Source organism: Aquarana catesbeiana, linkage group LG01, assembly GCF_042186555.1.
Source record: "Aquarana catesbeiana isolate 2022-GZ linkage group LG01, ASM4218655v1, whole genome shotgun sequence".
In the NCBI taxonomy this organism is placed as follows: Eukaryota; Metazoa; Chordata; class Amphibia; order Anura; family Ranidae; genus Aquarana; species Aquarana catesbeiana.
In genome coordinates this window covers 506,852,495-506,865,883 of record NC_133324.1, presented here as the reverse complement: position 1 = coordinate 506,865,883, position 13,389 = coordinate 506,852,495, and the positions used below count along the sequence as shown (strand labels likewise).

The following is a 13,389-nucleotide window of genomic DNA, read 5'->3' as shown; positions in this document are numbered from 1 at the left end:
AATTGGGGGCTAAGCATATGCTTGCATCATACATACTATGGGGAGTACAACTGGGGGAATCAATGGTGGAGAAGGATCTGGGTATTCTGGTAGATCACACGCTTAATAGCATGCAAATAATTAGTAATACCTCCTGTAGAATACGCAGTTCAATTTTGGGAACTGGTTCACCAAAAAGGGATATTGGGTAACTGGAGAAAGTGCAGAGAAGGGCAACCAGACTGATAAGAGGCATGGAGGAGCTCTGATTATAAGGAAAGATTAGCTAAACTTTATTCTCTTGAGAAGAGGAGATAAAGGGGGGGTATGATAAACATGTACAAATGCATAAGGGGTCCATATAGTGAACTTGGTGTTGAGTTATCCACTTTAAAGGTCGTCATAGAGGACACTCCACTCCCTCCAGAGGTGGTTCTGTCCAGCTCAGTAGATTGTTTTAAAAAAGGCCTGGATTATTTCCTAAATGTACACATTATAACTGGGTACTAACATTTATAGGTAAAGTTGATCCAGGGAATATCTGATTGCCTATTGGAGGATCAGGAAGGATTCCCCCCCCCCGGAGCTAATTGGATCATGATTTTTTTTGGGGGGGGGGGGGGGTTTGCCTTCCTCTGGATCAACACTGGGTAAAGGATTGTGTATATGGAGGTTTTCTGGGTTATCTTATTACCTGAGGTATTTTACATAAAAAGGAAAATTAGAGTCTAAAGAGCAACTTAAAAAAATTAAAGAGATGCAAACACTAGCATTCATGCAAAAAGTAGCAATTTTTCCCCCTGATTTATCAACTCTCTAACAACAACAATCGTACACAAAATATGTGAATTAAACCAGTTGAAAAAATTATTCCCACGTCCCATTGTTGTGTGCTAAATCACTCAAGCATCAAAGTGTGTTGAGGTCCTATTCAGTATAATGACACTGCATGTCAGTGCACTGCCTATTGTTTGTTACCACAACACAGCCTCAGGGCTTTCTGGTTTGGTTGCTTATTTACAGTGTGGCGTTCCTTTTTGCAAAAAGGCACATTTTTAAATTTTGCAAATATGTATTGCCTCAATATAGTTACAATTTTTTATATTTAATAAGCATTTGGTAAGTTTTGTGTTTTGTGTTGTGCGCGCTAATAATGATCATCAGGAATTTTACATTGATATGAAATATAGCTTTGGTGAGCAATTGTGCAACTATCATGAGTCTTGCAAATTTAACACCATGTTTTAATTCTACAGGTCCTGTGCATTCTGAAAGTATAGAAGTTTGGAGTTTAATAATAACTTTTAAAGCTGTGAAAATTGCCAAAAACTGAAAAATCGCAAAAGAGTTCAGTCTCCTAGGGTGAACATTGGGAGGCAGGACCTGGCAGTGAAAGGGTTAACTATAAAATACCCAACCCAGTCTTTGCTGAAATAATTACCTTCAATCCTATAGATTTATCCCATAGTACTTTTTTCTGTCACTAGATGTCCGCAGTCTTATGGCCCCATCATTCAACCCACTTCCCCTGAGCCCAGGTCATACTGGACCTACCTCAGCCTGTGAATGGACAGTGAAAGGAGAAGCAGCACAGTGATAAGCTTATCCCTTGTAACTCTGCTGTATCCTCCTTTTTATCACTATGTAATTAGCTCCTTTACTGCTTTTTCCTCTTGCACTCCAACCTTGGTGCAAAGGTACCTCAGGAGGCTGATACTGGGTCCAGCTGAGGTACTTACACTGCATTTAAAGAATACTTTTAATGTTATAGAACTGATTACAGAGCTGCATTCATTAAAATCTGCCTAGGGTTCAGCTTTAAAGGTTGTTAACATAATAGAGTGCTTTCATTGCAAATACATAATAGAGTGCCTTGAAAAAGTATTCATACCCTTTGACATTTTCCACATTTTGTCATGTTCTAACCAAAAACGTAAATGTATTTTATTAGGTTTTTTTGTGATAGACCAACACAAAGACCCTAAACATACAGCCAGAGATACAATGGAATAGTTTCGATCAAAGCCTTTTCATGTCTTAGAATGGCCCAGTCAACGTCCAGACCGAAATCCAATTGAGAATCTGTGGCAAGACTTGAAAATTGCTGTTCAGACGCTCCCTATCCAATCTGACAGAACTTGAGCTATTTTGCAAAGAACAATGGGCAAAAATGTCACTCTCTAGATGTGCAAAGCTGGTAGAGACATCCCCCCAAAAAGACTTGCAGCTGTAATTGCAGCAAAAGGTGGTTCTACAAAGTATTGACTAAGGGGGGCTGAATAGAAATGCACGCCACACTTTTCACATATTTATTTATAAAATATTTTGAAAACCATTTATCATTTTCCTTCTACTTCACAATTATGTGCCACTGTGTTGGTCTATCACATAAAATCCCAAATAATACATTTATGTTTTTGGTTGTAACATGACAAAATGTGGAAAATTTCAAGGGGTATGAATACTTTTTCAAGGCACTGTAGTTATTGTTTTAGTATGTAATGTCTTAGAATCTAGACAATATGTTTCATGTATACGTCAAAAGGGGTTGTGACCAATCCACACCATTTGGGTAGAGAAACACCCATATGCCTCCATCCCAAATATAAGTAACAAAATGGGGGGACAGAAACGGGACTTTGTATGAGGCATGTGGGTGAATATGTTGGGCCAATGATGAGGGTAGGGTGTGAAAAAATGAACAAAACATATAAGTTGACAATCATATGAATGGAGTAAGAGTAAGATGAATAGGGTCAACATAGATAATGATGAAAGGTAATGATAGTAAAAAAATTTATTAACATGGATGATCGAATCAAATACAGTCAATAAAGGAAAGGACACATATAAAACCAAAATAAACCATGTTCACAACGATGTATGGACCAGCAGGGTTCATAAGTAGTTATACAATTACAAGGGCATATATACATTGTACAGTCAGTGTATACATGAATGGATCTGGACTCTAAAACATATTGACAGCAATGTATGGACAAGCGAGGTGCATAAATAGGTAGTGCATTGACAAGAACACATATGCATAGTACAGACAAAGGATGCATCAATAGATCTAAACTCTACGCGTTTCTTGGCTTTAAACCAATCGTCAGGAGTCCGATGCGATTAAACTATAACAGAAGCAATAGAGTATCTGTTATTGTATAGATAGATATTTGTAGAGAACATATGCTGAAAATATGATCTTCTGCATACTCACAGATTGTGCAGTAATTGGTTTGTGATGACCTGTGGGTTGCAATGTGATGTTAGTCTGGGTCCATGAAGTCTCCCCCGGTGTTGAGGCAGAGAGCGCACCCCAATGACGCCGGCCACAGTAGCCCAAGTAACACAGGCACCCACAGGACCGGCAGGCAGGGACGTCCGACAAGGACGGGGAGTGTAGAGGAGCTGAGGAAAAACATGAAAATGGAGGTGTGAGAAATGTATGAGATAGAGGATAGTGGTATTGGGAAATAAGTGAGGTAGGAGCAATATAACGTGCCCCTAAGTGTGTGGAAAGGAGCTAAAACACTGGAGGGAGTGAGGGTGATGGGAAAGATAAGGCGTAGGCGAAAAAACCAGAGTAGCTGGAATGGGTGAAGGGAGGTGGCAGAATGTGAAGGGATTACCTGAGTGGTGGGTGCCCGGCCGAGCCAGACGTCCGTTATGCATGGCGGAAATGTGGGATGCCCGGCCAGATGGAGCCTCAAATAGCCGCAGGCATGCGGCGCGCTCACGCCAACGTCACGCACGGGCATGATGACGCAATAAGGGGAGGGGAGGCCGATGGATGCGGCCTCCTAGCCAACCCCACAGCGCTTAAGCCCGGAGAAGGAAAGACTCCGGACACCCCGTCCGCAGGCGGGGTGTAGGGGGCATGACGTCGACGCGCCGAGGCCAGGGCCCACCCACGTCAATGACAGGGGGGTGATGGGTCCTGGGCTGGGCGCGTCGCAACCCCGGGGAGTAGACCAGATGGATGCCAGCATCACAGATGTGTCAAAAGAATGACAATGTGTATGAAAAGGAGAAAAGATCTGTTGATCTGATGTTTCATGTATAGTTAAGGTTTGCTATATGTGTTTGTACAGAAATGAGAACTATACATCCATATTTGTGACTGCTATTGGTAGTTCTTAACGTCTTCTTCCTTCTGGAAAAATGGCTGATCAACGCAACAAAAATTGTCTTGCACATTCATTGGCACAATTTGTTGACTTCTGATATTTTCCTTCTGCAACCAAGCTTTAAAAATGTAAATGTTTGTGAATAGTTTATTTTTTCATTATTAGGCTGTTATTGCTTAGCCAGATTTGCTGCAGAAGACATGTCCTTATTGTAGTAGAAAGTGAAGAGGTTGTTTTTCAATTTCTAGGGCCACTGTGGAGGAAGCCTACTCAAAGTCTATGCAGAAATTGTCCAAGATGGTCAGTAGTGGAAGCCACCTGGGGTAAGTGAGGCATTTTAAGACATGCCTGTAACACACCACGGACGGTACATGTTTATGTAAAAATGAGTAGATAAAGCCCCCCCCCCCTTTTTTTTTTTTTTTTTTTTTATAGGACCTTCGCCCCAATGTGGGAGATGTTTCGGGTATCTTCAGACAAGCTGGCTCTATGTCACCTAGAACTAAGCAAGAAGCTGCATGATTTAATAAAGGAGATCAATCGATATGGGGAAGAGCAGGTTAAGGTGCATAAAAAGGTAGGCTTTGGCATTCTAAAATTTTGTCAAATTCTAGGTGGATTTTATAAAGGTTTTATTAAAGTGGAACTGAACTCAAAAAGTGAAAAATATTGTACATTTATTTTTTATCCTGAATTCCTCCTGAATAACAGCAATGCACTTCCTGGCATGCGTGTGTGCCTACAGCCTTTTAGCTGTATATCTGAAGTCTGAGCCTTTAAGGCATTGCTGCCTCTGATTACTTGTGTCTGGGGATATGGAGTGAGATTTAGAGATATCAGTACTGTGATCCTCCCTGTTCTCCTTGCTGGAGGCTGTGACATAAGGAAGCAAAACTCTGCCCCTTAACTATGGTATTAACTGCAGTCGGCCACATGGTTTAATGCACCACATCTCCAGATCATTAGTACATTACGGTAGAAATATTGATTAGACTTGAACGTCACCAGTACTGTTCAGATTAATCACACATTCACAGTTTTTCCATTTGTTAAAAATCTATTTCTTTATCATACATCACGGGACACAGAGCACCATAGTAATCACTATGTGGGTATATAGGCACCTTCAGGTGATGGACACTGGTATACTCAATACAGGAAGTTCACTCTCTTTATAACCCCTTCTCCTACTAGGAGTACCTCAGTTTTTTCGCCAGTGTCTAAGGTGTTGATCACGAGTGAAGATGTGCTCTGAGGAGCTCCAGGAGGGTTCCATGCTGGATTTAAATTCAGCCTCCACAGACCGGATCCATCCAAAGTGCCAATGAGGCCAAGATGGATGGTACCCGGGCCTCGTATACGAAGCACGAGGTTTTGACTGTAACGCCTCTCTTTGCAGGGCTGGACCCTGAGACTCAGATCTTGTCATGTTACATTACCTAAAGTTTTTTCTGGCGTGGTGCTATTATAGGTCCAAGGGAGTGGGACCCCAATAAAAAGGGACCCAGTCCTGGAAGGTTTGCTTAACGCAGCCCGCCCATGATGGGTGAAAGTTGGATCTGTCTGTTAATTCAGCAGAATCCTGCGGCGGGGATAAGGTAAGGGAAGAAGCCTAGGAACTATAAAAAGTTCACCTAAGGTTTTCTTCTTTAGGGAAAAATGTTGTCATGCCTTAAATCTCCACTAGAGGGAGTATGTGCACATACCTTAATCTGTTGTCTTCACTTCAGCTCAGTGTCAGTCCGTGTGTGGCCGCAGCAGCTTGCACAGGGGTATTCCTCACGGGTAAGAGATCTGCCATGCTGTTCTCCCCCCTGAAGGTACCAGGAGGGTTAGGGAATCAGCGATTGTTGTATCCCCCTTGCAATATCCCCCGCGGAGGTCCCGGGTTTCGCACCACATGTGTTTCTCTTCCTGCTTGTGTCATTGGGTTCTGCCTCTCATTCCCCCCCCAACCCCCCCCCCCCCCCCCGCGTTGAGCTACGGACCCGAAAGCCATCGCGGGAACATTGTTTGAAACTTAAACGAAAGGAGGCGGGGGGGGGGGGGGGGCGGGGGCTGGTGCGTGTTGACAGAGGGGCCGGGGCCTTGGCAGGGTCGTGTTGTAGGATGCACGGCGCAGGCTTAAGAGGTTCACTGGGGGAGAAGCAAGCCTGGATACACTCGGGACACAGGAGCGGTGGGGCATGTAAGGGCTGCAAAGGGCATTCCTAATATGGAAAGGACGTTTTTCCCAGCATTAGGCTGAACCTGTATAGCGGCATTACACTGTCAGACTATGTTCAGCAATTAGTGCATTTAAATAGTGCCTCTGCTTTTGTGCTTAGGACTATGCTGAAGTAGAATATAAAGTATCGAACCAGGCAGAACTTCAGCAATGCAGGTTTATTAACAGCTGATAACATACAGGTTTATGTTCAAAATATTACAATATACAGGTCTAATTTATACAGTTTCTTACAATGCATGCATATTAGATATAAATATTCTTATCCTCTACCCCAATTGATACAATTGTGAATTGTTCTTACCTTGAACCAGAATGGGTCTTTACTGCCAATTCTTGGGAACCTCTCACCTGATAGGGACCAGCCAATTGGCCGGTGGTCTGGTCTCCTCACAGAGTTCTGGGTTCCAGCTCAACCAAGTTTGTGAGGGAAATTCAACTGAGACCACACTCTGGAACAAGTCAAGAAGTCTTCTCTGACTCGTACGAGGAGACAAGTTGTGGACAGATACTTGCCCATTGGTTCTGACCTCTATGACCCGTGCAATAGGGCAGCATACACAGAGTTCAGCCTTATGAGCTCCTATCTGACTTGTCCGAGGGGACAAGTTAGGACAGATACTTGCCCATTGGTTCTGACCTCTATGACCCGTGCAATAGGGCAGCATACACAGAGTTCAGCCTTATGAGCTCCTATCTGACTTGTCTGTCTAACAATTGCAGAGCTTGCATTTATATACTCTTTTACAAGTCTTATCTTAACATATCTCTTACATATGATTGGTCGCTAAGATCTACATCAAAGTAACCAACCATAAATCTGACACCTGTTCTACAACCAGATAAACTTAATTATTCCCAAAATTCCTATATGTTCATTAAAGTGATTTATAACTGTTTTTGTCCAATTAAAAACACCTGTATAGAGACAGTCTGGCACCCAGCTGTGTTATCAGACTCTCCTTATCTTGATACTAGCTTCAAGGATGACAGATTTATGACATTTGGAAAATGAACTTTCAATAACCCCACCAGATGTGTTATATGTCTCACTATATGTATGTATTTTAACAGTTTTAATGAGGGCACAAGCAGACCTTTGTTTGACCTTGTCAAACTTAATTTAATGTTCTGTACATAACTTTCCTGTATTCCACCTAATTATTTTAACCACCTGTTTTGTTATCTGTCTGAGACCATTCTACATAACTTGAATCTATTCTAATGAACTTTCATCCAGTAGACTATCTTAATACATTTTCGAGAACACCTGTTTACAAGTACTTGTCATAAAGCAGAGGTCATTTAAAGTTCAACACTTATAAATGAAGACTTTCTAAATCTGGAAAACACAGTATACATTATTAAAGATTAATAATTGTTGCTTTACTTATTGAATAATAATATTGATAAAACCACTACTATATAACAATATAAATAATAATAATAATTATCAATAAAATATATGCAAATCAATATATACAATATGAAATACATTGGCTAATATGAGATTCCACAACAATGCGTACCAAAAAAGACACCACAAAGACCAAAAATTTCACCCCCAGGTGCTAGGAACTCCAGTCATGCCTCTACACAGTCATCCTCGCCTGAAATACCAGATGTGGCAAGCCAGGGTGAGTCATTGGAACAAGTTGGTGCAGTTGCTTCTCACATCTCAGCCCCTGTATACGTGACTGAAGATGCCTTTTCCTCCGCCTTGCTGGGCCTAGAAGGAAGATTAGCGGCTTTAATCGCATCCTCTATCCAAAAGGTTAGGAAGCGTTTTAGATCCCCCTCCCTCACTTTAGACCCTTTACTAAGGGAACAGTGGGTACAAGATGAGGTGTTACCTTCAGGCGATCAGGAGGAAAGACAAACCGATGACTCCTCTGTGGAGGAAACAACTGTAGATGAACCTTTTTCAGCCTTGCAATCTGAGAAGTTGCTGATACAATCTCTTAGGGAGATGGTTCGTTCTAGTTTCATGCTACCCCTAATGGAGTCTGCTAAAAGTTCGGTTTCTTCCTTGGGTTTCATAAAACCTTCACAGCCTTTGCATGCGTTTGCTGTCCATGCATTACTAGGAAAACGTATTTATGCTGAATGCGATCACCCGGATAAGCATTTTCTCCCTCCAAAGAGATTCTCAGTTCTCTATCCCTTGGAGGAGAAATTCACCAAAAAATTGAATATACCAGCAGTTGACGCTGCGATTTCCAGTGTGAATAAAAGTCTAACTTGTCCAGTAGACAATGCACAAATGCTTAGGGATCCAACAGTTAAAAAGTTGGAATTCCTGTTAAAGTCTTTTTCTTTGGCAGGTGCCGTTACTCAGCCTACAGTCGCTGCAATAGGCATCTGTCAATCCCTAAAGGACCAATTTAGACAGGCCCTTAAAGAGGTTCCTGTATGACAAGCCTGGGATTTGGTCGACCTACCAGGAGCATTATGTTTTGCCATAGACAGCATTAAAGATTCTATTCACCAGGCGTCCTGCTTTGCGCTTGTGCTAGTACACATGCGTAGAATCCTGTGATTAAAAAATTGGTCAGCCAAAGCACCATGCAAAAAGCTCCTGACTGGTTTTCCTTTTCATGGGGATCGGCTATTTGGGGATGATTTGGACAAATGATTTCCAGTGGGAAAAGTACTCTTTTGTTTTTTGTTTTTTTTTGCCAGTCAAAAGAAAGAATAAACGCCCTTTATTTAAGCGGACTCTTTCTCCTGCGCCAGGGGGATCCGCCTCTAGGCAGTGGCGACGGCCTCCGCCATCAGACTCTAGAGGAAGACCTCAGGGTCAGGCCCAGGCACAAAAGAAGTCCTGAGGCCGTAAACCTGCAAAACAGAATTCTAAAGCCTCATCATGAAAGGGTGCCCCCCCTCGCCAAGGTATGGGGAAGACTTCTGCAGTTCTCAGAAGTCTGGCAAGAGGAAATTCAGGACAGATGGGTCATCTCCACAGTAGCTTTAGGGTACAAACTAGAATTTCGTGACTTTCCACCGTGTCGTTTTCTGAGGTCAAACGTTCACAAAGATCCAGGGAAAAGGCAATCTCTGTTTTGGGCACTAGACCGATTAATGGCTCAGGGGGTGATCATGCAAATCCCCACAGAAGAGCAAGGTTTGGGTTTTATTCAAACCTCTTTTTGGTACCAAAACCGAATGGAGATGTCAGACCTATTCTAGATCTAAAAAATTTAAATCAGTTCCTGAAGATCCGCTCCTTTTGCATGGAGTTAATCAGGTCAGTGGTTTCTATCCTACAAGGAGGAGAACTTCTGGCGTCTATCGACATCAGGGATGCATATCTGCATGTTCCTATATTTCCTGTTTATTAAAGGTTTCTGTGGTTCGAGGTAGAACAGCAGCATTTCCAGTTTGTAGCCTTGCCCTTCGGGCTAGCTACAGCACCCCAGGTGTTTACAAAAGCCCTGGCCCCATCTTTAGCCAGGTTAAGGGCACAGGGCATAACAGTCTTGGCATATCTAGACGATCTATTGTTAATAGACCAGACGGTGGCTCGTTTGGAGCAAAGTGTACGCATTACAACCAGTTACGTGGAAAGTCTAGGTTGGATTCTCAACCTAGAGAAGTCTTTCTTAAAACCACTAAAAAGGCTCGAGTACTTGGGTCTGATCATAGAGACATCCCAGAAAAAGGTGTTCTTGCCTCGGGCAAAGATCAATTCCATAAGAGAGCTGGTGCGGATAGTCAGGTCGAAAGGAAATCCCTCCATTCACCTTTGCATGAGGTTGTTAGGAAAGATGGTGGCTTCATTCGAAGCAGTTCCCTATGCCCAGTTCCATTCGAGACAGTTGCAAAATAGTATCCTGTCTGCTTGGATCAAAACTATTCAAGCTTTAGACTTGCCAATGCGGCTGTCCCCAAGGGTGTCCCAAAGCCTCAGTTGGTGGTTACTAACCCAGAATCTGCTTAAAGGAAAATCATTCAGACCGGTTATCTCAAAGGTGGTAACGACAGATGCCAGCCTTTCAGGCTGGGGAGCGGTGCTAGAAAAGACAACTGTCCAGGGACAGTGGTTGAGAACCGCAAGAGCCTTGCCCATCAACACCCTAGAGATTTGGGCAGTGCGTCTGGCTCTGAAGGCCTGGACTTTCAGGTTACGGGATTGTCCTGTCAGGATCCAATCCGTTAATGCCACAGCTGTGTCTTATATCAATCACCAAGGGGGCACCAAGAGTCTTGCAGCGCAGAGAGAGGTGAACCATATTCTAACTTGGGCAGAAAGGAATGTTCCAAGCCTATCGGCAGTCGTCTTTCCAGGAGTAGAGAATTGGCAGGCGAACTACTTGAGTTGCCAGCAGTTATTCCCAGGGAAATGGTCCCTTCACCCCTATGTTTTTCGGGCTGTTTGCCAAAGATGGGGGACTCCGAACGTAGATCTTCTCGTGTCCAGATTCAACGTGAAGTTGGTCAACTTTGTGTCCAGAACAAGGGATCCACTAGAATACGGAAAAGATGCGTTGGTGACCCCGTGGGATCAGTTCTCACTAATTTATGCATTCCCCCCTATTCAGTTGCTGCCATGACTTCTTTGCAGGATCAAGCTGGAAAGAAAGCTGGCCCAGAAGGTCCTGGTATGCAATCTCACACGAGTACTAGAGGAGGGAGTGAAGGGGGACAGAGCGGAGCTTCAGTGAAGGGACGAGTGCTGTGGACGGGTGAGACGAACGTGAGCACACACACCTCCTGGGTCCGCCGTGGCCTGCCTGTTGTTATTTCAGTTGCTATTGCTTGCTGTGCTGTGGGAGTTCTCCATTTGCCGTGAAGTGACTTGCCTGTTATTTTATTTTAAATGTGAGTTCATTACAAGTTGTTTTATATGTGATTAAATTTTTTAAACAAGATTACACTATTGGAGCTTCTTTTATTTTTATGTCATACTACCAACCTGAGAAAAGCGGTGTTCCTATGGAGCAGTGGAGGTGTATGCTCGCATGTTAGTTAACCCCCATGTAAGTGGGTTAGAGGCTCTGTCAGGCCGAACACAAGAGTGAGAGGCCTTAACAGCTGGTGAGTTTGAATTTCAGCAGGGAGTGGATTCACGTCACAGAGGTGTGGTGGATGTTTGAAAACACAGCTGAGCAGTTTTGGAGTCACCCTCACTCTTTTTTTGGACTTTCTTCAAATATTTTCACGATTATTTTTCACGATTGATTGGTTTCTGGACTTTATAGATATTTACTGTGTTCAATTTTCATATATATATTTTTTCTTGGATTTATATATTTGTATATCACTTTCACTGAGTGTTATAATTTATATTAGCTCATATTGAATTTATTGAATAATTTATTTTATTTAATATTAATTTTTACTTTTTGGGATATTTAGCAATATATGTTTTTTCACTTTTTCTCTAGTCACGTCTGTATTCAGCTCACTGGCTGGATAAGAGTGTCTGGCATCTCCCCACCTGGGGATAAGCGCCACTATTTCATCTATAATTTTCCTTTGGTGAATTCGGTTTATATAAGCTTTTATAGCTGCCAACACTGTAACTGAAATGAGTAACACAAATAAATTGAAGCAAATAGAAAGTGTTGCAATCTATCCTATAATGCTTAAAATTGAACTCTACTCATAAATGTTCCCTCTCTCCTGCCTAACCTGTATAAAAAAGATACCTATTTTGAATCCACTTCAGTCCGGTCATGTGATCCTGCAACTCTGTGTAGAGGAGCGCTCGACAACAGCTCTGAATTTATGGGAGCGGTGACATCACCCATAAGCTCCCATAGCCCAGCCATTGTCTGCGCTCCCTCCTCTCCCCCCAGTATCTGCTCACTGACACGGGGCTGAAGCTACAGGATCACGTGACTGGACTGGAGCAGAATAAAAATAGGCAAATATGCATTTATACATTTTAGACATAGGAGGGAGGGAACATTTTTTGGAATAGATTTATTTCGGCCTTTCATCCATTTTATTAATGTTTAAATGTATAACTTCTACTGTGCTCAAACACAAAAAATATATACAGTTGTGCTCATAAGTTTACATACCCTGGCAGAATTTATGATTTCTTGGCCATTTTTCAGAGAATATGAATAACACAAAAACATTTTTTTCACTCATGGTTAGTGTTTGGATGAAGCCATTTATTATCAACTGTGTTTACTCTTTTTAAATCATAATCGCAACAGAAACTACCCAAATGACCCTGATCAAAAGTTTACATACCCTGGTGATTTTGGCCTGATAACATGCACACAAGTTGACACAAAGGGGTTTGAATGGCTATTAAAGGTAACCATCCTCATCTGTGATCTGTTTGCTTGTAATTAGTGTGTGTGTGTGTGTATATAAATGGTCAATGAGTTTCTGGACTCCTGACAGACCCTTGCATCTTTCATCCAGTACTGCACTGACGTTTCTGGATTCTGAATCATGGGGAAAGCAAAAGAATTGTCAAAGGATCTGCGGGAAAAGGTAGTTGAACTGTATAAAACAGGAAAGGGATATAAAAAGAAATCCAAGAAATTGAGAATGCCAATCAGCAGTGCTCAAACTCTAATCAAGAAGTGGAAAATGAGGGGTTCTGTTGAAACCAAACCACTGTCAGGTAGACCAACTAAAATGTCAGCCACAAATGGCAGGAAAATTGTTTGGGATGCAAAGAAAAACCCACAAATGACTTCAGGTGAAATACAGGACTCTCTGAAAACATGTGGTGTGGCTGTTTCAAGAAGCACAATAAGGAGGAATTTAAAGAAAGATGGGCTGCATGGTCCAGTCGCCAGAAGAAAGCCATTGCTACGCAAATGCCACAAAGTATCCCGCTTACAATACGCCAAACAGCACAGAGACAAACCTCAAATCTTCTGGCACAAAGTCATTTGGAGTGATGAGACCAAAATTAAGCTTTTTGGCCACAACCATAAACGCTGCATTTAGAGAGGAGTCAACAAGGCCTATGATGAAAGGTACAGCATTCCTACTGTGAAACATGGAGGTGGATTGCTGATGTTTTGGGGATGTGTGAGCTACAAAGGCACAGGAAATCTGGTCAAAATTGATGGCAAG

General features: G+C 42.4%; 1 protein-coding gene across 18 annotated transcripts in view; it reads left to right on the top strand.

Annotated features, from left to right (window-relative positions):
• Nucleotides 1–13,389, top strand: part of FCHO1 (FCH and mu domain containing endocytic adaptor 1) — a 253,496-nt gene that overhangs the window by 101,516 nt on the left and 138,591 nt on the right. For all 18 annotated transcript variants that reach the window (XM_073593488.1, XM_073593480.1, XM_073593471.1 and 15 more), the window contains 2 exons: nt 4,361–4,435; nt 4,548–4,689. In XM_073593488.1, coding sequence (XP_073449589.1) covers nt 4,361–4,435; nt 4,548–4,689 — 217 coding nt within the window. The remainder of the gene's footprint in view (nt 1–4,360; nt 4,436–4,547; nt 4,690–13,389) is intronic.